Below are 22,255 nucleotides of genomic sequence, written 5' to 3' on the forward strand. Positions count from 1 at the left end.
GCAGACCCTTCCCATCAACCCTCCCCCCACTCCCTGTGGGCCCTCGAGACTCCCTCTAATTCCCTGGAGGCAGAGAAAACCTCCCATCTCCCCCCACTCCCTGTGGGCAGTCGAGACCTCTCATCTACCCACCCCTCACTGGGGGCAGATCACACTTCCCATGTGGATGGGGGGAGGAGGGACCCCTCCAGGAGAGGGGGTGTGCTGAGACCCCCCATGCAACCAGTCCCCAAAGTCAGGGCTCCCTCCCTTAGCTCATACAGGCCTCTTGGATGAGCTAAGGTAGACATGTCCCACCATCCCAGGAACCTGGTCGCCTGGACCACAGCTGTCTTCCAAGCCCCCAGCTCTGGAGATATAATTAATCCAGTTCAGGGCATCTATACTGGCACAACCACCAGGAACCCTGCCTGGGAAGACCTAACTAGTCACCTCCTCCTTAACCCTCCCAGGACAGCCCCAATGGCCACAGAAGGCCCCAGGACAGCCTTGTAGATGCTGACCTGCCAACCTCCCCACCCCCTCCTTTCCAGATGTTTCTCCATCCCAGGCCAGATGTTGCCTCAGTCCTGTCCTTCTCTGGGAGGATTTATTTTTGGGCGCCAACACACCACCCACTTCCTACCAATTTCACGCTCAATAAAGCTCAATCATTAGCCCTCCTCCTGGGCTCTGAACTTCTAGAAGGTTTGAGAAGGCAGAGCTGAGGAGAGAGAATGGAGATGCTTAGGTGCCAAGCCCCATTTGTCCCTGTCATGCTGTGTGACCTTGGGTGAGGCACCTCCCCTCTCTGGGCCTCTGGGGGTTCATTAATCAAGCAGATGCAGATATGGTAGACTTGCAGGGGTAGGGGTGGGGAGTGGGGGGGGTGAGGGGTGTCACATTTTGGCCGAGGCTGCCCTTGGCTGGTGTCTAGAGTAGGGAAGAGGAGATTCAAGGCTATGGGAACCCAGATGAGGCATCTCCTCCTCCAGGAAGTCTTCTGTGCTCCTTTGGCAGGTTCAGATCCCCCCACCAGGCTGAGAGCTGCTTCAGGTCTCAGGGGCAGTTTGCTCATCCTATTGCCTAAGGGGTGAGCAGTGGCCAACGGAGCCAGGTTGAGGAATGGCCTGGAGCAGCTTACGAGGGCCACAGTCCCCTCACCAAGGCACTCTGGGCCCAGACAACGAAGGGGGCCGGGTGACCATGGGCCCAAGCAGCCATCCTCCACCTGCCCCCAATCTGCAATCATCCGTGGTGCTGGGATAGGTCAGAGAGAAGCCTAAAGTTTTCTAGATGTCATCTTGTCCAGCCTCCTATCTCCAGGCAGGACACTTTACCTTCGCACAGACTCATTCAACAAAGCTATGCCTCTCACTCCAGCTCTTCTTGGACTTGGCATCAAGGAAGTTCTTCAGCATGTCTACCCTCCATCTCTTCTGCTACGTATTCCAAAGCCCACTTGACTCCACTATGTTCTAGCTATTATCCTAGGGGAATCCTTTCCATTATTTGAGACACGATCTTTCCAATTAAGCTCTAAGTCCCCTTCTGTCTCTGACATTCCAGAATTCCTACGTAAGTTCATTCTTTGGGACTTAGCTTCAGCCCTTCTCTTTCAGGACCCCCTCTCAGAACACTTACCCAAAACCGTCGCTTTCCTACGAGAGCCCTCTGGGCAGGGACCCTGCCTCTTCCTTCCTTCTCAACTCTATGTGAGGTACAGCAAGGAGCTGGGCAAAGGTTTGGGGGGTGGGGGGAAACATGGGGCAAGGCACCTACCACTTTGGGGAGCACAGCCGAGAGGGCTTCCTTGACAGCCCGCTGGAAGCCCGCAATGTGGATGACGGAGCCCAGACTCAGCAAAGCATCCTGGAAGAGACAAAAGGGCAGTGAGGGCTTTTTCCAGGCAGGCCAGGGCAGCCCCATCTGCCCAGGCAGCTAGGAGCACAAACTCCCCACTTAAACCAGAGCCCAAGGCTCTCAGACACTTGAATCCCAGGACCTTAAAATCTCAGAATCCAACAAGTCTTAAGACCCTAGTGTGTCCAAGTCCACTCATCTTAGTGATGGGGAAAGGGGGCTCAGAGAAGGGTCAGGGGCTTAGCAAAGTGCTCACGGTAAGTCAAGAGGTCAAGTCTAGATTAGCCCCCAGGCCTCTTGTTCTTTAGCCAAGGACAACTCTGGCATAGTAGTGAAAGCACAACCTTCCATATTAAAACAAAGCAAAATAAACAAGCAAAAAACCCCCCCAATTTGTATCCTGGGTTGAGAGTAGCGAGAGTCCAAGGGGTGCATGAGCCCACAAGGTGGGAGAACAGTTGGGCCAGCCTCTGGCAAGATAGAGGAGGAAGGAGAAGTCAGCCTTGACTGCCTCACAGCCTTCGCATCCCAGGAACAGGCCTTGTCCTTGGAGAGCCGGAACAGAGACAAAAAAGGTCCATGCTTCTCACTCTATTAACTTGGCTGAGCCACAGGGATCAAAAAGAAAGGTAATGGAACAGGGGATCTGGGGCCAAGGCAGGCTCATGACTCATACGGTCCATTCAACCATGCCCTCCCTGCTAGCCCTTGAAGTTCTTTTCTGGGATGGCCGGGTCTGTGTTCAAAAAGCAAAATGATTAACCATAGCAGGAAGGAGACATGACTTGGCCCCCATTCATGTAAAAATGTTATGAGGTTGAGAATCTTAGTGAACCACATGTGCTGCATGAGCCCACAGTGTATGTGTGGCTGGAAATAATTAAAATGCTGAAACTGCAGGCCATATTAATAAAGATCTGTTAGCCTGAATAGGCAAGATGACAGTTCTGCCACTTCTGTAGGTGGATTAGATACATCCCCAGTGCATTGTATCCCAAGTAAGGACAAGATGAGACTCATTCACAGGTAACGTATGTAAGGAGGGAACTAGAAACAAAGTCTTGCATGTGGCTGAGAGCAGAGAACCTGGGGGTGCCCAGCCTACAGCAGAGCAGACCTATGGGTCTCCATCTTTGACTCCAATCTCTCAGGCTTTCCTGAGCAGCAAGACAGGACTCTGTGGCCCCCGGGACAGGCTGGAGACCAATACGTTTGAAGGATGCTGGCCTTGGCCCAGTGGGATGATGGACCTTCTTCTAGGCATAGCCACACCACATAGGCAGAGGCCACCAGGAGAGAGGGAGGAGGGGAGCTGCCTGTCCCTAAGGGTGGGCAAGAATGGACTCAGGTCCCATTTTTCAGAGAGGCCACCAAGAGGAGTCCTGTGCTGGAATCCAGGAGAAGCCTGGGGTCTAGGCTTCAGCTACAACGTTCGGCCATGCATCTTCTTGGCTTCGGTCTTCCCCCTCATCGCCACTGCCACCGAGTCCTGTGTTCCCAGGAGTGGGCGGCAGCAGCAGACCTTCTCCCCAAATGCTCACTTGCCATTGCTCTCCCCACAGCCCAGCCTCCCTCCGGCCCCTCCCGCTGCTCAAGGATGAAGACACATTTTAGTCACGGAGCTATGTCTCTGCCCTTGGACATCAGAAGCTGCTGATCCAAACATTAGAATCCCCCCATTGGATTAATTGTCCTTTAACACTTAGGCACTCCTGATCACAGTTCACACACCCCCCCCCCCAGCACACCCTACACCCGGCCACAGAGCCACCTCAGAGCCACAGAAGTGCCCAGCACACCTGCAGACCACATCCCCCTCTCCCCCAGGCACACACACACACAGGTTCACACAGGGGCAGCCATTTCCTTCTGGATTCACAGGGCCAGGGCTCAGGAACCTGTCCTTCACTGGAATTGGTGGGTGCCTGTCAGGCCTTTCTTCAGATGGGTCAGCTTTCTGTGACTTTTCAGACTAAGGGCAGAACAAAGGCGGGGACGGGGGGACAGCTATGCAGATAGTATGCACATGGACTACTGTGGCCTTTTGAGGTCAATTCTGCAGACTAAAAGAGGGGAGAAAGAGCTCACGTCCCAAATAATCCCCAAATTTAGTCTGCCCACTCAGGGTCCTCAGGCTGAGGCTCCCAGGTCAGGGCCTCAGAAGGCAGTGCTGGTTTGGTTCTGTTCCTGCCTGGCAGAGGGGGGTGGCTGGGGGGTAGACAAGCTGAGCCCTGGAGTTCTTGGCCTCCGGTGGAGTCTGATGTGTGTATGCTGTGGAAGTTGGAGAAGAGGAGCCAAGGTGATGGAGTGAGTTCTGCTGAGGGGCGAGGCTTGAGACAGCTAAATCTCCTCATTTGACGGATGAGGAGACCGAGAGTCAAAGAGAAGCAATGTCCCATTTATGGTCAGCCAGCGAGTCAGGCAGAGCCAGTCCGCAGCCCAGGTCTCTGCATCTCCAGCCCCTGTCCGCCCCCAACTCCCTTGCCAGGGGGCTTAGAGAGGACAGTGTGTCCTTTGCTCCAATTGGTGGGCTCCTCTACCTGCCCTTTACTTGGATTGGGGGCTGCCCTGACCTGTCCTTTACTGGAATTGGTGGGTGCCTGTCTGGCCTTTGTTCGGATTGGTCAGCTTTCTGTGACTTTTCAGACTAAGGACAGGACAAAGGTGGGGCCGGGGTTGGGGTGGGGGACAGGAAAGGAAACTTGAGGAGAGTTGGGGCAGCGGCAGAAAGGGGCTTCACAGCCTTGGCCAGCGCGGGCTGGAAGCAGACATGGCCGATGAAGCCCGAGGCTCCCTGCCTGGCATCCTTCTGCCCATCCCCCTCCTGGCCCAGCCCTGCCCTGCCTGCCCCATGAGTGTGTGGGGGGGGGCAGGAACTGCAGCTGGGAAGACCACTCTCATACCTCGCTCTCATAGGGGCCTTCAAACCCTGAATCTTCCCCGGATCTCAAAGCAACTTCACCTCCACTGCATCAGCTCGGGGAAGGAAATAGCTCAGATCCCAAAGCCCATGATGTGGGGGTGCAGAGAGCAGAGTGGCTGCCTCCATGAAGGGAGAAGAGAACCGGTGGGAGCAGCTGAGAATGAGCATGCCTCTGTCCAACATACATGCGCACACCATCACACAAACTGCACACACACACACACACACACACACACAGAGAAACACAACTGTATATACAATCCACACACACACACATACACAGCCCAGGCTCAGAGTGGGGTGAAGGACGTCACATTTCCTGCCCTCTCAGTTTTTTTGAACAAACATCAGTATAAATATCAACATAACAACCAGGCAATCTCCCAGACCCCAGGGGAGAATATGTGGTATGTAGAAAAGAGTGGCAATTTCCAGGCCTGTCCCAGACAGAAACTCTGTGACCTTAGCAGGCCCTTTTCCTCTTCTGGATCTCAGTTTCCTCGTTAGTGAAAATGGGTCCTTCCAGCTCTGCAACAGATAGTTCTATGGTTCTGTGGTTTAATTCAGTGAGGATGGCTGGCTGGCTGGAGACTTCCTGCTTTCACTGGCTCCCTACCTGAAGCTCTGTGGTTGGAAAGAGGGCCAGTCAGCACCGTAGACAGTGCCTCCCCCCCCCCCCAGCACTAACTCCAGGTACCAAGAAAGGGGAGTCTGTTAGGAGTCAGGGCTCCTCTGGAGCCAGTACTGTGCCTAGATCAGCATTTCTGTACTTGTTTGGGGAGGGGAAGGGTCTAGACTAAATTACTTCTAACTCCCTCTTGATGCTTAGGATTATATGAGGCCAGAGACCTTGGCCTTAGCTCTTCTGGTGCTACCAGTGCAGGGACTGATGCCCATCTTGAGGGTCAGGGTCACTGTCACAAGCTGCCCTCCTGTCTTGCCTTCATGAGTCTCTATGTCTTTTCCCACCTCTTTAAACCCTCCTATTGCTCTCCCCACTGCCTGGAACCTAGAGCTCACCCCTCCCTTTCAGGAAGGAAGCCTCACAGTGCTGCTGTTGGTGGCCTAGAAGAAGGTAGTAACATCAAACCCAACAGTCAAGTCCCTCCCAAGACTCAAGCTGTATTACTGGGACTGGCCATATGGACTGAGTCATCCAACTCTGCTTGTGCTAAGTCTCCTGGGTGGCCTGGGGGTGGGGGGTCTCTCTGTGGGCCTTGGTGTCTCCTTCTCTGAAACTTGGGTGTCCCTCAAGATCTCCAGGGTCTTGGAGCCCCTCTCTGCCTCTGTTCCTCTTCCCTTCCCTCCCCTCTGGGCTGTGTGTCTCTCTCAGGCCCTGTCTCTCCTAGTCTCTCCAAGTGGATCTCTCTTCTCTCCATGCCTCCCTTAGCTGATGCCCAGCTCTGTCACAGGCTGCTTTCCTGTCATGTCTCCACGAGTCTCAATGTCTTTTCCCACCCCTAACCCTCTCTCCTCTCAGCTGGCTTCTCTCCCACCTCTCTCCTGCACACTCCACCCCCACGCACTCTTACCCTCCTGTCCGCTCCTCCCCCAAACCTCCAGGCAGTCCCCTTGAGAACTTGGGGAGAAAGCACCTGACCCAAGATAGGTACCCACAGAATGGGGGAAACCCAGGGGGACAGCCATGTTGGGAGAAATTGGGGGTGCCAGGGCAGATGCCATCTACACTCTTCTGCTTCCTGCCCCCTGTTTTGCTGATCAATATGTAGTCCCTTATCTTCCTGGAGAATGGGGACCCTTCTAGGGTAAAAGAGAACTTATCCATTTCTGTGCCCAGGACTGACAGGTTGAGCTGTTGTGCCAGGGTGACTAACAGAACTCCCCGTAAGGAAGCCTCCTGGGGGCTCAGAGCATGGAGGCTCCCTTTGGTGGGCCCTCAGACCCTGTCCTGAAGTCCGACACCCCAGCCTTCCTCTGTGGCTCCTCACAGCCCTCACAGCATGGCCCGCCCTGTGGAGTCAAGAGATGGCAAGGAAGAACAAGAGGCAGGCCCTCCTCCCTCCCGTGCTCCCACCCATGCCTGCCACCTGCTCAAGGAGCCGCCTCTAACAGACACGCACGTCTTAGATACTCCGAGAAGAGCTAGCTACCTGTGAGCACTAGATCTTGCACTCCCAGACCTCCCCTCAACAAGGCTGAGCCGGACCAGCAGCAAGAGAATAGAGGAAAGAGGCTTGGTGATCCTGGGGAGACCTGATCTGAAAAAACAGGCAGGACAGAGTCCCAAGCCACAGGTAGACTAGCGCAAATGTCAGAACCCGGCTTGAGTGGGCCGTCAGGCTTGGGGGAGGGGACGGGACCTTTCTCAAACACCTACTGTGTGCTAGAGGGAGCCACCAGTGGCTCTCAACCATCTGTACCCACCAGCATCCCCTGGAGAGTTGGCTAACATAGTTTGCTGGCCTGACCCCCAAGTTTCTGATACAGTACATCTGGGATGAGGCCGAGAATCGCCATTTCCCACACATTCAGAGCTGCTGTTGTTGGTGCTGGCCTGGGGACCACATTCTGAGACCCAGGGGCATACACCACCTCTAATCCTCCTGCGGGCCCTGGGACGATTGTTTTGTTTTGCGTTACTGCTGAATAGTCGACATACACTATTACATTAGTTTCAGGTTACAACACTGCGATTCGGCAATTATATACCTTACAAAATGTTCATCACGGTAAGTGTAGTCACCATCTGTCACCTTACTACCTTAGGACAATATTATGGGAGGTGCCTGCTTTGATCCTCCCGTTTGATAGGTGGGGAGAGGAAGGGGCGGGGCCTTGCTCAGGTGAGACCCGCCCAGCCTCGGAGGGCAGCCCGGGTGACTCACGCCACCTCTACCTCTTGAGAGCAACTCCTCACCGAAGGTCCCGAAGGAGGGGAGAAGCGGGGCTGCTGGAAGGAGAGAGTGCGGGGGGGACAGAGGGGTGACATGGACAAGGGCCACCTGGAGCTCAGGAGCCCAGCCCTAAAGGAAAGGCCTGCCCTTCCTCGTCCTCCCCCCTCCCCCCACCCCTCCTCCTCCCTCCTCCCGCCCTTCGCAGACTCCGGCTTCAGTTGTTACTCCAACAGGGCCGCGTCTCCAGCCTCTGAGCCACACTGGAGACACGTGCACTGTAGAATACACCTGAGCCCAGTCCTGGCGCCCGCCCCGTGGGTGCCCCACCTCCCGGATGAGCTCGGCCCCCATACTGTGGGCTCTTCCCCTCCAATATGCCCAACCAGATCCTTCCCCCTGGCCCTGGCCCTTTCTAAGCCAGACGAAGCCAGCTTCTACTCCAGATCCTGCCTCCTCCCACACGCCCTCCAATTGTCCCAGGCCCCCGCTGGATCCCTCAGGGGCTAGGTTTGGGGAGGGATGAAGCCTGGGAGGAAGGAAGGAGTTGGGGAGAGAAGGTAGACTTGTGTGAACAACAGCTCTCTGGGGGCCTGACTCCCTGGAACTTAGCACCTAGGGTCTGAGGTCAGGAAAGGAGGGGATGAGGGAACAAGCCAGAGCGGGCAGAGGGAGGGCGGCAAGAGCTGAAAGTGCGGAGGGGCAGAAGGCCCCGGGAGGCGCACATCAGACCAAGGGGGGCCAGGACAAGCTCCTGGCTTCCCCATCTTCCGCTGCCTCATCCATGTGACAGGGTCCGTAGCGGGCCATCCTCATGGCACATTCTCCTCCATGCCACAGCCTTCTTCCCGAGCACATCACCAGCATCCCCCGCATCACAGCTGTCCCAGTCATTCTGATCACCCGGTGCCTCTCCATCCTCGACTCCTGGCACAGCGAGGTAGTCACAAGGAAGCAGATGTAACTCGCTGAGAGTCAGTCATGCCATAAGAGAGAAGTCCGGGAAGGAGGAGGGCGTGAGCTCCCTGTCCCCAAGGTTATGCTGGGGAAAGGCCTTGGTGAACTTGGTTGGCCTCCAGCTCTGGGTGTCTTGACCCTAAATGTCTTCAAACCTTCCTCAGCCTCACCCCTCACACAGTCTTCATGATGGGTTCAGAGCTGGGCAAAGCACATCCAGGAGCCTCTGAAAGGCAGACACAGTGGCCTGAGCAGAAGGGGATGGAGAGGAGTGACCCGCTGGGCCAATGCCCAAAAAGTTTCTGTCTTGAAGGAAATAATGACAAAAAGGAGAGCTGGATACATGAATGAATGAACACACCAATGAACTAATGAATGAGGGACTGACCTCCCTTCTCTGGGTCTCCCTCCGGGAACTTTCCCAGGCAAATCTGACCTTCCCCTGGGGGCACTCACAGCCCTGCGCTCCCCCCCGCCCCCTGCAGGGCGCTGCTGCATTTCTCCTACTTCCCACTGGTTTTCCCATCAGACTGGGAGCTTCTTAGAGGCCAGAGGTTGTGACCTATTCCTCCCCAGGTCCCCAGCTTCATCCAGCCCATCACAGGTGTCAGCAGATATTAGGTGAGCTATAAAATGATCAGTTGGACTCCTGAGCACCCAGAGCCTTTGGGCGGTGAGGGGTACATTCCATCACCGAGTAGATGGGTGGACCCCATGACCTCTGGGGGTTCCCAGGCCCCGAAGACAGCTGAGAGCTCTCAAAGTTTCCCAGGTCTGGCACAGTGACTATCTTAGAGAAGGAGCCTGAGGAATGAGGGTGCCTTGAGCTGAGAGCTTTTGGAAGCCTTTCCAAGGCAACTCCATGGGCCACAGTGTCCTTCAATGCTTCAGGATCATCTCCCAGAACAGAAGGCGCTGGGGACAACATTTCAGGGTGGAGGGGCTCTTCCCTGAGAGGAGTACTATCACTATCACCTTCTTTCATGACTGATGTCACCTCCTCTAGGCAGCCTTCCTGGGTGGGTCACCTGTCTTCATCCCAGGCCTCCTGAGAATTCCTGCAGGACCAGTGTCTAGAGGGCCCTAGGTCTCATGGAGCCTAATCCCCAGCTTGATGGGGGTAGCTTAAGGCCAGGGGAGGCAGGAAAGGACTTGCCTAGGGCCACAACCTGGAGTCAAGAGGCCCATGTCCCGGCTCAGGACACACTAGGCTCTCTCCCTTCTGAGCACTGTTTGCTTTGAGGGCCCCTCCAATTCCCTGCTTTGCCAGGGGATGGGCTGAGCCCCTCTCAGATGTGGGGTGGGGCTGGGTGTCTTCCTCTAGACCAGAGGCAAGGCTTCTCATCTCTCTTTCTGTGCCAGACTCAGTGCCCAGAGTGGGAGGTGAATGCTGGATGGCACCAGCCTGGCATGGGGTTAGTGTGGGCCTGCAGAGGGCAGGGAAGAAGGGCTGATCTGGGGGGGGGTGCTGGTGCGGGAGGAGGGAGGGTGAGTCTGGTAGAGCATCTCCCCGGGGACAAGTCAGAGAGCAGGGCACAGAGCAGCTGCAAACAGCCATTGAGGCCTGCCTTGGGGCTCTCCCTGACTCTGTCCTAAGCTCTTTCCCTGCCTCTCAGCCTCCCCAGGCTCTCTGGGTCTGTCCCTCTTACTGCCTGTCTGTTCTCTGGTATGTGTTTCTCCCACAGTCTCACTGCTGGTCCCATGACTGTATTTGGCTCAATCTTCAGGGCCTGGCCCTTCCCAGCTGTTCCCCAGATCCCGAGGCAGGCGGGGGGTGGGGGTGGGGGTGGGGAGTGGAGGGGGGCAGATGGGGGTATGAGAAAAGACCGGTTCAGAGAAAAGTTCAAGGCAGAGGGACAGACACAAGAGTGAGGAGGGGGTGCTGGGGACAGGGCTGGGAAGGCGGGGCTGGCCAGGGTTATAAAGCCTCCCCAGCCACCGAGGGCGAGACCTTGAAGACAAAGTCCGAGTTGGAGGGAAGACTGGGGTGGGCCCTTTCCCTCCCTCTGCACTGGCTCCTGGCCCCCCCTTCCTTCTCCCTGCCCCTGCAGGAATGTGTGAGCACTTTCATTGTCCCTAAAAATAGTCCTTCTTTATTGGGGGTTGGAGTGAGGAATCTTCTGGGCTGCGTTCATCTCAGGCATGCCCCTGCCTCTGGCTCCCATCTACTCTGTGGGGCCTCTCTGAGCTGCGCCAACCCTTACCTGCCGTGCTTTGTTAAAAAACGAAACCTAACTGTAACCCTCCTTTGCATAAGATCGCCATGGCTTCTGGACCCAGTAGGCTCTGAGCTCCCAGGCCTGTTGGGAGCTATCTGTCCAGTGCTCAGCATCTCACAATGGGGCCACTGCCTGTTGCTACCAGCTCCCATGCTCTAGCTTCTACCCAGCTCCCCCAACCTTACTTCCCCCCACCCTTATGTTCCCCCACCTGCAGGCCTCTCCACCCCCTCTTGTCCTTCGAGGCCTGGCCCTGGTCTGCTCAGCTCGGGTAGCTGCCCTGCTGTGCTATTCCTCTGCCTGGCCCTGGCCCTGCCCTGCTCCCCTCAGCGGCTCAAAAGGACTGGGCCTCAGGGCCCCCAGCAGATGCAGGCTCTGAGGCAGAGTGCTTTTCCAGGGAAGGGGAGATCGGTGGGGAAACACTGCAGGCTCCGGGACCCTGTGCCCTGCCCTGAAGCCTGGACCCTACTGGCCCCCTCCATCTCCCGGCCCCCACTTTTGTTTCTCTTCTGCACCCTAAGCCTGGAATATCTCTCTCTCAATTTCAGTCTCCAGGAGGAGGCCCATCTAGTCTCATCTCTTCCCTGCCTCCATTTCTTGGGTGGGGAACCTGAGCCCCAGAGAGGGGAGGTGATGGAGGCCTACAAGTTCATGGAAAGCTGGCCACAGGCCAAAGGCTTCAGTCACGCAGCAAAATCTTGCAAGGCCCCAGCCAGTGGGGCTCCAGAGGCAGCAGCGAGCACTCTACACAACCCACCACCCCACCCGCCCTGCCCAGGGCAGGCAGTCTGGCATCCAAAGTTATTTGCCTTTGGAGGGCCCAGGAAGCCAGAAAACAAACATCCGGAGTCTCTGGAACTTTTACTCTCTCTTACATCCCCAGGATCCGGGAGCCACCAAGCGGGTATATCAGCATGCAAGCGCACGCGCGCGCACGTGCGCGCACACACACACACACACACACACACACAGTCCTGGGCTGGGTAAACATGTGAACCGAGAAGATGTCTTGGGACTGTTGTGCCTGTGAATCTGAGCAAGTCCTTTGGAGCCCCAAATCCGGGGTAAAAAGATGATGAGCCCCACCCCCAGCTTTATATTCATTTTGTCTTGGAAATGAAAATGAAAATGAAAATCGCTTTTGTGTGACTTTTCTGATTGCAAAATTCTGGAGACACTCATCAAAACCGATCTTTTCTCTCGTTTTATGGGCAGCTCCCACTTTGCTGGTGCCCTAAGCACTGTGTGTGTGGCCTGTCCATTAGCCGTCGGAAACGCATGTCTCTGCGGGCTGCCACATGGCCACAGCAGACTACAACCCGTGGGCCACTAGAAGAATGTCTGTGTGAGTATACATGGATCCATGATTCTGTGAGTGTGTGTGAGTGAATGTGCGAGCATCCCTGTGTCCACATCTGTGCCCGAGCCATCCACATGGGCAGGGGACCTGTGTCCCCGCGTGTGTGCAGTGGGCGTGGGACAGCTTTTGTCTTTGAATGAGTGAATGAGTGAATGAGGGTATGGCTGAGAGCATCAGTGTGTGAACACGTGGGGGGTCTGCTTCTCGGCCTCCTGTGCACCCCCCTCCCGTCTTCCACCACCTGTGTCGGACCAGGACTCACATCCCTTCCCTGCCACGTGTCACCTGTGTGGCACTGGATGAGTCTTTTAACCTTCCTGGGCTCCATTTCCCCATCCGTAAAACAGTGCCTTCTCCTTGAGCTGCTGGGAGGACTATCCTGGTACCATAAATGTCCTGCCCAAGCGGGCTCCCAGCTAGGGGTGAGGCCACTTCTGTGCGAGTTAGAGAGAGGTGACCCCAACTCTCTGGCCAGCTGCAGCCCTAATGGGCATGGATTGGTGGGGGAGGGCAGGGTTTTGGCAGCACCCTACCTCTGTGGGACCCCCTGTGCCAGGTATCAGGTGTGAGGTTAGAGGCCCTGGCCCTGCAGGTGAGCACAAAAGAGCAGCTCCCTTTCCTCAGCCCCCACTCCAGGTGTGTGGCCTGGGACTAAGGGGTCTCTGACTCTGGAACGGGGGTGGCCGTGTTCCAGATGAGGTTCTGAGGACACCCACTCCCTCCCTTTCCTCTGGGGCCCTGTCCTCTTGACTGGCCCTCCAGCCTTCCCTCTCCAAAGCCCAAGAGAAGGCCTTACAGAAGCCCTAAGGGGGGCTGACTACGTTGGCATGAGGAGACCAGCTGGGCTGGCCAGATGCTCAGAGACACCCCCACCCTCAGCCCAACTCCCATTATCAGAGAGGGAGACTGAGACATGGAGAGGGCCAGGGACCCTCCCAGGGACACCAGTGAACCCAGTCAGTCCAAGCTACTGTGTCAAAACTTCTGTAGAGGCAGTTGGGGAGACCCCAGCTTTAGACTCTGTTGGCTACTGAATGGAGTCCAAGGGAGTAGGCGGGAGTAGCTACACCTGTGCCCCCAGCTGTGGGTGTGGACCTCCCACCCAGCCCCAACCTCCCCACCTGGGCCAGATCCCCTACTGGTGTGATTAACCAAATTATAGGGTTTTTTCTTGAGCAAATTGTATTGGCTGAACTGAATGAGGCTGCAGGAGCCCGGGGGGTGGGGTGGGGGGAGGGAGGCTAACAGGGGTGAGGACAGCAGGAGCTGGGGAGAGATGGGTTGGGAGCAAGTCGTGGGGGCAGGGGACAGAACGAGAGGGGGAAGAGGAAGCACGGGAGGACAGGACACCACTCGTTCAGCACCCCCGTTCTGCACACCTGCAGTGCTCCCGTCACACTAGCTGCCTGGGCATAGGGATGTGAGGAGCCCTGCTCCCCTAGAGACCGCTGAGCCATTGCCGAGTGCCAGGTACTGCATTCCCTTAAAAGTACTGTCGCATGTCATCCTCCCAACAGCTGCATTTTATACTTGAGGGGCTTGAGATGCTCAAGACATAGAATGACCTGCTAGATGTCAGAGCCAGACAGGACTGTCGGACACCACAGCCCTTGCTCTTACCCGGTACCTGCTCATTCTGCTGAAGTGCTACCATCCTGCCTCCGGGACCCCTTCCTGGGAGGTTCAGAGAAAGGAGGAGGCCTCACACCAACTCACACTCGGCCCAGACACCACTTCCATCCATGTCGGGCATTTCTCCTTGTCTATACTCTGGTGGCCAGCAGCTGAGCTGGGGCCGATCCCACATGGATCACACACTCCCCCCATGGCCCATGGCGCACCCATGACCCGTCTCACTCCCATGCAGTGTCCTGCTCTGTGTCACACTCATCACCCCTGGATGACACACAGAGACCGGATCGCTGTCACTTTCACATGGCATGTCCCACACACTCAGTGACTCACAGCCATTTCACGGTTTCCACAGCGTCACACATCACTGAGTGTCACAGGCCACACACAGTGGTACTATCACTGTGCCCTCATTCGGAGTGGCTCATCCTCAGTGTCATACATCATATTCCCAATGTTTCACAGTGTCACCCTCATGTAGTGTCATGCACACACTTCCAAGCTGGCTCTGCATTGCACTCTGTCACATTTCAGCATCATCCGGGACCTTCTGACATTAAAAAAAATCCACCTTCACTGAAATGACATCATGTCTGAGATTTGCTTTAAAATGCTTCAGCAAAGCAACCTACGGGATGAGAGAAGATATTTGCAAATTGTGCATCTGATTAGGGGTTAGTATCCAGAATATATAAAGAAATCCTACAACTCAACCACAAAATAAACAACCTGATTTAAAAATGGGCAAAGAACTTGAATAGACATCTGTCTAAAGAAGATATACAAATGGTCAACAAGCACATGGAAGGATGCTTAACATCACTCATCATTAGGGAAATGCAAATCAAAAGATACCATCTTTCCCCAGTCTTCCACCCATTAGGATGGGAAAGAAAGAAAAGAAAAGAAAAGAAAAGAAAAGAAAGAGAAAGAAAGAAAGAAAGAAAGAAAGAAAGAAAGAAAGAAAGAAAGAAAGAAAGAAAGAAAGAAAGAAAGAAAGAAAGAAAGAAAGAAAGAAAGAAAGAAAGGAGGGAGGGAGGGAGGGAGGGAGGGAGGGAAGGAAGGAAGGAAGGAAGGAAGGAGAGTGAGAGGGAGGGAGGGAGGGAGGAAAAAAGAGGTAGTGGAGAAAGGGAAGGGCAGGGAAGGGTAGGAAAGAAGTGTTGGCGAGGAGGTGGAGAAATTGGAACCCTGGTACACTCTTGGTGGGAATGTAAAATGGCACAGTTGCTGTGGAAAACAGTATGATGGTGCCTCAAAAACTAAAAATAGGGTGCCTGGGTGGCTCAGTTGGTTAAGCATCTGACTCTTGGTTTTGGCTCAGGTCATGATCTCAGGGTCGTGAGATTGCACCCCACATCGGCTCCACGCTCAGCATGGAGGCTACTTGGGATTCTCTCTCTCTCTTCCTCTGCCCCTACTGCTCATGCTCTCTCTCTCAAAATAAATAAACAAATCTTTAAAAAAAATAAAAATAAAATTACCATATGATCCAATAATTCCACTTCTGGGTATATATCTAAAAGAATTGAAAGCAGAATCTTGAAGAGATGCTTGTACCCCTATGTTTATAGCAGCATTATTCCCAATAGCCAAAAGGTGGAAGCAGCCAAGTGTCCATCGGTGGATGAATGGATAAACAACATGTGGTCCATACAAACAATAGAACAGTACTGAGCCTCAAAAAGGAAGGAAATTCTGATGGACCTGGAGGACATGATGCTGAGTGAAATAAGGCAGTCACAAAAAGACAAGTACTGTATGATTCCAGATATCTGAGGTACCTAGTAGCCAAATTCATAGACAGAAAGTAGAATGGTGGTGCCAGGGGCTGGGGGCATAGGGAGCTGTTTAAAGGGTGTAAGTTCCGTTTTGCAAAATGAAAAAGTTCTGGAGAATGTGAACATACTTAACGCTACTGAACCATACACTTAAAAATGTTTAGATAGTAAATTTTAGGTTATGTATAGTTTACAATTAAAAACTAAAAAATAAAATACTTCGGGAAAGAAAAATGAAAAAAAAAGGGGGGAGGGTTGGGTGGGGTGGAGAGGGATAGATGAGCTAAATGTGCCCAAATCTTGGTAACTGTTAGATTTGGGTGATGGGTAAATGGCAAGTGTATTGTATTGTTCTCTCTACTGTTGTGTGTACTTCAAATATTCCATAATTTAAAAATTTTACTCTCCCTTGACCTCACACCTCTTCCGGTGACCGCGCCCCTTCTCCGCATCCCTTGGAGCCAAAGGTTTCCAAAGGGTTGACTGTGCTCTGTCTTCACCCCCCACTCAGCACCCACCCAGGCCAGGGCTGGCTTCAGGCGCCACCCTGTCACTCACATGGTTCCTGTTGCGCCAACGCTGGGCCCAGCCTAGCACCATCTCCCCTGTCCACCTTACCTGATAGCGCAGCCACCTCCCTCCCCCTCAACCCTCTCCCCTCCCCTGGCTCCACACTCTCAGTAGCCCCCACCTCCTTGGCCACTCCTCCTCTGTCTCCAGACTGCTCCTCCTCACCTCCCTGGCCTCCAGATGATGGAGTCTGCGGACTTGGGGCTGGAGCTTGGTCCTCAGCCCTCACCTCTATTCTTACTATGCTCTCTCCCTAGGGTCATCCCAGCCACACCTGCCACCTCCAAAGATACGCCCAGCCTGGCCTCTGCTGCCCACTGGACACCTTCACCTGGATGTCTGACTTCTGTCCAAAAGAGACCTCTTCATTTCTGCCTCCTTGCCCTCTCTCAACCCCCTAACCCTGGCCTCCCCCCAGGCTTCACCCATCTCAGTAACATCTCCACCATCCATCACTTGGTCCCTCAAGCCAGAAACCTGGAAGCCATCCTCTGCTTCTCCCTCTGGCTCGTCTTATTCATCAGCAAGTTCTGCCATTTCAACCTCCCATATATCTCCAAAGTTCATCCATTTCTCTGCAACTCTTCTGCCGTCCCCTGAGCCCAGGCACCACCATCTCCTGCCTGGATGGCTGCAGTGGCCTACAACCTATCTGCCCACCTCCAACTCGCCCCCCACAAACGCTTGGCTGCCAGAGCAATCTCAAAATCATGCACTGGACTGTGTCACTTCTCTGCCTGGAACCACTGGGGGTCTTCCCGGGACGGTGTCATACACAGTGTTGTGTGGTTACACTTCACATCATCACAACCATGACACCCAGCATCACACGTTTAGCACCGGGCTTAGAGTGTCCCGCAGCATCTCGCACAGGTTTTCACACTTGGCATCACCCCATGTCACACCCTTGGCGACGCACTCAGCCTCGCTAGATCACACATGCTTGGGGCACACACTTGGTTTCCCAATTCAGTGTCAGACGCTTGAGCCACAGGACCACACCTGTTATTGCACAATGTCACCCATCTGTGTTTACATATCTGATCCTCCTGGTGTCATGCCCTCAGTTTCACACACTTGGTATCATTCAGCATCACACAGTCCAGCTCACACGGGATCACAGTGTCACGTACTTGGTGGCATATCCCCTGTCTCACAGTCTTTGACAAGTGGCATCACACACTTGGTATCACTCGGTGTCACACACTTGGTGTCACGCTCTGACCCACTCACTCCCCACACAGTATCCCATGATGGAGGTCGCATACTTGATAACACACATCACAAGCTCAGGGTCACGTATTCAGTAGAATACCCCCTGCCCCACAATCCGTGTCTCGGTGTCACCCCGGGTCCTGTAAGCTCCCCCCCACCCCCACCCCCACCCCACTGGGCACAATCGCCAGAGCTGCTGCCCCATGTCAAGGCTGTTTCCTGTTGTTGTGCTCAGAGTCCTTAGCCACTGCTTGTTCCTTCAAGGATTTCCTGTTGTCAGGGCCCCAGTCAGGCCTCCAGTCAGGCCTGGCCCAGCCTGGGATACACAGCCCTAAGCCCAAGAGCTGGCCAGTGGGAACCCTAGGCCCTCTGCCCACCCCCACCCCCATTCTGGTTGGGCCCGTGGAATTTTCCCCCATTCAGTCAACCTGGATTTCCCATGGGCTTGGGCGTGTGCTGGTTCCACTGAAAGGTGGCCTCTGGGCCCTGTTCCACTCCCAGTGTGCCCAGGAAGGGGACTCTTGGGCAGTCTGAAAGAGGCTGTCTACCCTGTCCCAACAGCTTGGGATAAGACCTTAACTGGTCTGTGGGACTCAGTCTGAAGCTGCTGGGAGCCAGAAGGACAGAAGGCAGAAGGGGAGGACAAAGGGTTAGGGGCTTAGAGAATCAGGGAAGCCTTCCCGGGGGAAGCCAGCTGAGAGCTGGCAAATATGAGGACGAAGAAGGAAAGGCATCCTGGGTGGGAGCACCAGACAGGAGCAAATGCTTAGAGGTAGGAACCAGAGGAAAGAGCACCCACTAGGGGTAAAGACAGGAACGTGGGAGGCGGGCAGGTGGTGGTGTAGATTTGGAGGAAAACACGTTCCTCCCTCTCCCCTTCCCCCTCCCCCCATTCCAGCCTTCAGATTCTGGCTCCAAGAGGAGCCTGGGGCACTCCCTTCCTGGCCCTGACTTCAGGCCGCACACACTGCCCCCCACGGGTGGCTGCCAAGCCCCCTCCCCTCCTGCCCCAGGCCAGCCTGCAGGAAGAACACAGGGAGGCCAGCACACGCTCCCCACACGGCTTGAGATAAATATTTCCCAGGAAACGGAACTTGTTCTCTCAGTGTTTACAGCCAAGGACCAGGCAGGGCGGTGGGGGAGGGGCCCGCCTGAGGAAGCTTGTACTGGGGCTCGTGGCATCTACCCCAACACTGCCTCCGACCCGCTGTGCTGTGCGCCTCTGAGCCAGTCTCTGCCTCTATCTGAGCCTCCATTCCCAGCCCTCAAGGGGGCTGGGTCTCCCCCCACCCACCACCGGCCTTAGCCTGCCCAGTGCCTGGCACCCTCTGAGCTTGGGTCTTTTCTGGGTGTGAGTCCCTGCTACTTGATGACTCCTCCTTCAGACTAGGCTTCTCTGATTGCAGGGCCTGTGTCTGCCCATCTCCATCTGGTCCTCGTCTGGTCGGGATGAGGACAGATGGATGGACAGACAGACAGAGAAACAGACTGGGTGGCTGCTGAGGCCACCTCCCTGGCCCCATGTCCCAGCACACCCCCGAGCCTGTGCAGCCCAACAGGTGGGCACAGCCAGATGGCAGGGCCTCTGGACTCCCAGCGATGCCAGATGCTATGGCCAACTTGCAGGCAGCAGCTCCCCTGGGGCCATGGGGCATCACTGAGGCCACTTAATCCTGATGTGCAGAACCCAGGAGGGGGCTGGCACACCTGCCAGGTAGGAGCACTCACTCAAGAATTTTAAACACAGGCTGGGAAGTGCAGCCTGCTGGGAAGCAGCCCTTCCAGCCTCATCCGAGTGCTCCCTGTCCGTTTCCTGGGCTCCACGGACATGCTGGGCCTTCTCTCACGGGGACCCAGGGCATCCTGCTCACATGCCCTTGCACACCCTGCTCTTTTCACTTGCAAAGACTTTCTCAGCCCCCCTGGCACTCTTACCTCACAGGACCACCCCAGCTCTTGCCTATCCCTGTCCCCCCCATCACTATGCCACCATGCCGGGCCCATTTATTCACCATTGGTGGCCGCAGCCTCACCCCAGACTGTGGGACCAAGTGGACCCAGGGGCAGAGATGTTTTTGGAGCTGGCTTCTCAGCACAAGGCCGGCCTCCTGCAGCCCCCTCTGGGGCTAAGTCTTTGTTCCAAGCTCCTCTACCTCCTCTACCATGTTCCCAGTCCTGGGCTGGTCCTTGCTGTCCTCACGTGGTACTCACAGAAGGTGAACACATGAACCTCTCTGACTATCCAGCTGATTTCTGGCCTCATCAGTCCATGTCCTTGACCTTCCTCATCCTTCAAAGTTCCAAGGCCACCTCCTCCAATTAGTCTCCGAGACTGCCCCCAATCCAGCAAGTGCCCCTTTCTTGGAACTACTCCAACTTTCACACAGCCATTCTTATTTAATCGAGAAACTTTACTGAGCACCTACTATGTACCAGACCTAGGCCAGGTCTCATGTGGGCCCAGGAGAGACAAAGGAGACTCAGCCTAGGTTCCTATCCCCCATGTGTTTATAACTATGTGGGAAAGGATATATAACCACATGGGCTACCAAGTTACCCAACTGCAAGCTCAGGGCAGCTTGGGGACTATGAGTGCCCAGGAAAGAGGGGAGACTGACTTGACCTGAGTGGAGGGTGCAATCTGAGAGGACTCCACAGAGGAGGTGACATCTAATCTGAGGCTTAAGAAGGGAGTAGGTAGAGAAAGAAAGGAAAGGCATTCCAGACAAAGGGGTCAGGGCAAAGCAAAGGCGGGGAGGCCAGGAAGAGCGGGTATCCTGGGGAGTAAGCACTGCCATGTCTGGGAGCAACGGGCGGGCCTGAGGGGGCCCAGCAGGCAGGCCTGGCAACGCCAAGGCATGTGGTCTCTCCTCGTCCCGTGGGCAGCACCCGAGGAGCCAGGGCTGGGCAGGGATCAGTGTGCTTAGTGTGGATACCCGTGCCATCGCCCGTGTCCACCTCTCCCCCGGCCCCTGCCCTGCTAGGGCTCCCAAGGCCCCAAGATCTGGCAGAGAGAGGGGGCGCGGACCCAGCATGCTCAGTTCACTACCTGAACTGCCTCCGCCCCAACCTCCAGAGAGCAACAGCCCTGGCCCTGAAGTAGGACTCCAGGCTGAGCTTGAAGAGCCCTCCCCCCAAGCTGGCCAGCTGGCCCAGGGGCCAGGGAGCCCTCCCGAGAGGGGTTGCTGAACACAAGTCCTCCCTGGCGATGGGTGCCCACAGAGCCTCCGCGAGCCCCGGCCCAGCCCCGCGCTGCACCCCCTCAGCGTGGGCCTGGCTCCAGGGAGCTCACCCTTGCGGGAAGCAGGGAGGGTGCCAACTCCCTCCCTGGGCCAGGCGCCTCACACATACTTTGTAACTTGTCCCAACAGCTCTGTTGTGATTATGGCCAATAATGCCGGCTCTTCTTATCCCCTTTGACAGGTGAAGAAACTGAGGCTCGGGTTGGTTAAGGGACTGGCCCAAGGTCAGACACTGAGAAAGTGGTGAAACTGGGACCTGAACTCATGCCCACTTGACCCCAGTCATGAGGAGGCCATCGTGTCTCCCCAGACTCCACCCTGACACGGAGGCTCCTCATCAGTCTCCCCATCCGTCTTCCCTCTTTCTCTCCAGCCATCCCCATAGTATGAGCAACATCCTAGGGTCCCTACTCTCTCCAGTCCCGTCCTTTCTATATTGGGGAGCGCTCAGCACTCTCTCCCAGCAGAGCTTAGGCTCACAGCCTAAGACCCTCCCTCTGAGGGAGGAGGCAGCAGGACCCAGACAAAGGAAATGTGGAGAGAGAACAGAAGCAAAGAGATCAAATGGGCAAGATCCAGAGAGGCCACCTGGTGGGGCTTGGGGGGCTGGACTGGAGGGCAGAACCTGCCCTTGCAGGGAACTGGGCCAACGGGGCAGGCAAAGGGGGCGGGGCAGAGAGCTATACACAAGGAGCCTGAGCCTGGCTCCTTCCCTTGGGGCCTAGTTCCCGGCACCAAGGAGGGTCTGGGCTTCTCCAAAGCCCTCTCCCCTCATGGCTTCCTGCGAAGATGACAAATCCAGGCTTTCCTGGCAGGTGGCAGGGGCTGCTGAAACACAGCTGGTTCCCAGGAACACCATCTGTCCCGGCTCTGGGGGGGAGCCCCTGCTCCGTGGGGAATGCCATGGCCATAAATAAATTAATAATGACTTTCTAGCCGCCCCCCACCCTTCCCAGCTCCCAGCTGTAGGGACATTCTCAGGGCTTGGCCCCACGTCGCTGGCCACAAGTCCATGCTGAGCCCGTTGTGCCCCAGGCCCCGTTGTGGGCGCCTTCTTTCCCATCTTACTGGACGGCAGTTGGGCATGAGCCACATCTGGGCTCCACACTCAGATCTGCCCCGTACGCTCACTGTGGGACCCCACCGTGTGTCAGCTTGCCCAGCCATAAAAGGAGAAGAATAACAGTCCCTGCTTTCTAGTGAGAGGTTGTGAGGATTGAACACGGAAGTATGTCTAAAGCTCCCGGCACAGAGGAGCCTCCCCTTTCTCCGAGCCAGTCCTGGGCCCAAGACTAGGCCCAGGCTGGTCCTGTGATTGGTCCGATTTTACACACAACCCTTCTCTGTGCCAATCTTCACAGCCCCCCGCCCACCCCGTTGCTACTGCTCATGGCCCCTCTGAGCACCCAGATCCTATGAGGCACCCCAAAGCCATGGTCAGCGCTGCCGATGGCATCCTTCATCTCAAAGGAAATGCACCCACTGAGCCCCCACCAGGCCCCCTTTGGAGGGCAGTGGGAGACTCAGGAATGACAAAAGCACAGTCCCCAGGCTAAGGAGCTCACAGTTCAGAGGGGCAGACCTAGAGAGTCCCATAACAGAGAAACCAGGGTGCTAATGGCACAGACATCAGAATGCCCCATCTGACTGCCAGGGCAGGAGAGC

General features: G+C 55.7%; 1 protein-coding gene across 3 annotated transcripts in view; it reads right to left on the minus strand.

Annotated features, from left to right (window-relative positions):
* The window catches only part of PDE2A (phosphodiesterase 2A), a 92,019-nt gene that overhangs the window by 29,704 nt on the left and 40,060 nt on the right, over window positions 1–22,255 (minus strand). For all 3 annotated transcript variants that reach the window (XM_028115937.2, XM_088018052.1, XM_088018053.1), the window contains one exon: window positions 1,762–1,851. In XM_028115937.2, coding sequence (XP_027971738.2) covers window positions 1,762–1,851 — 90 coding nt within the window. The remainder of the gene's footprint in view (window positions 1–1,761; window positions 1,852–22,255) is intronic.

This window comes from Eumetopias jubatus, unplaced genomic scaffold, assembly GCF_037043125.1.
Source record: "Eumetopias jubatus isolate StellerSeaLion01/CBP00866 unplaced genomic scaffold, mEumJub1_p1.0 scaffold_13, whole genome shotgun sequence".
In the NCBI taxonomy this organism is placed as follows: domain Eukaryota; kingdom Metazoa; phylum Chordata; class Mammalia; order Carnivora; family Otariidae; genus Eumetopias; species Eumetopias jubatus.